Below are 1587 nucleotides of genomic sequence, written 5' to 3' on the forward strand. Positions count from 1 at the left end.
AAAAAAAAAACTAATTGGAGTTCACTTAAAATTAATCCGACTAATCGTAAGAGTAGAAAAATTGTTGAACTATATTATCTTGGATAAAAAGGATAACTCATAATCAGCAAAACGGGGTCGAAGAGTAATAACTATCGTTCCGTTGATTGGGTTGCTACCGAAGATCGAATCAGAGATATCTGGTATGAAGGAGAAAGCAAATCAGTTGATGAAAACAGCGTTATGAAGATCCACTCTATCATGCTTCATCATTGAAGCAAAGATACATGCGTAATCGAAAAATTGAAAGCCTTCAGAAAACGATCATGCTGATTGAACTAAGCAGCGCCTTTTGGCTAATATCCAAAGATAAGGAGATACTCGAAGCCAATGGGTTGAGAAAGAAAATCGTCCCACTTCTCAATGGATCAGACAAAACTACCCCGATTGATAAAGATGGATAGGTTTGGATCGATGGTAATTCGCTTAGCGTATTCGAGTTGAATACTGATCGAGCGAAGCCTGCAATAGAGGTCTTTAGCAGAACTGTGCAATCCAGAAAATACTGTTTACCATGTGGAATTTCTGCCTAACCTCGCTGATGAAGCGACAAGTTTGAATAGGCTTCGAATCCACCACTTCAAAAGGAAATTCGTGTTGTATCATATGCTAAGTTCTTTCCTTAAATCGTACTGAAAGCAGCGGTAAAGCTGAGGTGGAATAGAAAGTTGGGTAGCGTCCTCACGCGCAATCTCTATTTCTGCTAGGCACTTATAGAAACTCGCTGTCCCCATCCCAACTCGACAAAGAATCCCCGCAATGTCGCCAAGCCAAGAAGATGGTAACGATGTTCTCTTAGTTGTGCGGCAACTAATGTCAAGAGTGCGCCGCCATCACAAGTCTGTGTTTTTGTTTCGGCTCTAGAGGCAAGCAATGGACGAAGGAAACGCCGTTATTTCGGCAGCACTTTTCTCGTTTTTAGCGACTGAACTCCCAGTGGAGGCAGCACGCCGCGCACCGTACAACTTTAACGCTCTTTCTAACGACCAGTGCGTCGAAAGATGTCGGTTTACAAAGGTGCAGATTGTGGAACTTGTGACGCTATTTGGATTAGAAGGCATTCGGACTCGAGAAAGGACGGCTGCTACTGGAGCTGAGGGTCTGTGTATCCTTTTGTACAAACTTGCTGTGCCGGTTGGCTGGGTGGATCTTGAATAAGCTTTTGGTAGAGATTCAAGTGGTCTATCAACTAGTTTTTGCACATGCTGACACTTTTGGACGACAAGTACGCAAAACTTCTTTATTTCAACGAATCGTACGTGGTTCGGAATCTGCAAGCATACGCAGACGCTGTGTTTGACGCTGGTGGCCTCTTGCAAAACGTTTGGGCATTTATTGATGGGACTGTACGGGGAATACGTCGTCCTCGGCCTCGTCACACAAAGCGCGATGGCAAATTTATGAGCCAAAAATCTGTGTATAATGGCCATAAACGCAAGCATGCTCTCAAGTATCAAACACTAACAACCCCAGACGGTCTTATCGCTCACTTGTATGGACCATTTCCCGGCAGAAACCATGACATCAAGCTTTTCAAAGATTCAAAGA

General features: G+C 43.5%; 1 protein-coding gene across 1 annotated transcript; it reads left to right on the forward strand.

Moving 5' to 3' along the window:
• Positions 1-912: 912 nt before the first annotated feature.
• PPTG_17332 (hypothetical protein) lies at positions 913-1197 on the forward strand (the record flags this gene model as incomplete). The annotated part of the gene is made up of 1 exon (XM_008914977.1): positions 913-1197. The coding sequence occupies one exon, from the start codon at positions 913-915 to the stop codon at positions 1195-1197; it is 285 nt and encodes a 94-aa protein (XP_008913225.1).
• Between the last annotated feature and the right edge of the window lie 390 nt (positions 1198-1587).

Source organism: Phytophthora parasitica, assembly GCF_000247585.1.
Source record: "Phytophthora parasitica INRA-310 unplaced genomic scaffold supercont2.66, whole genome shotgun sequence".
NCBI classification, from domain to species: domain Eukaryota; phylum Oomycota; class Peronosporomycetes; order Peronosporales; family Peronosporaceae; genus Phytophthora; species Phytophthora nicotianae.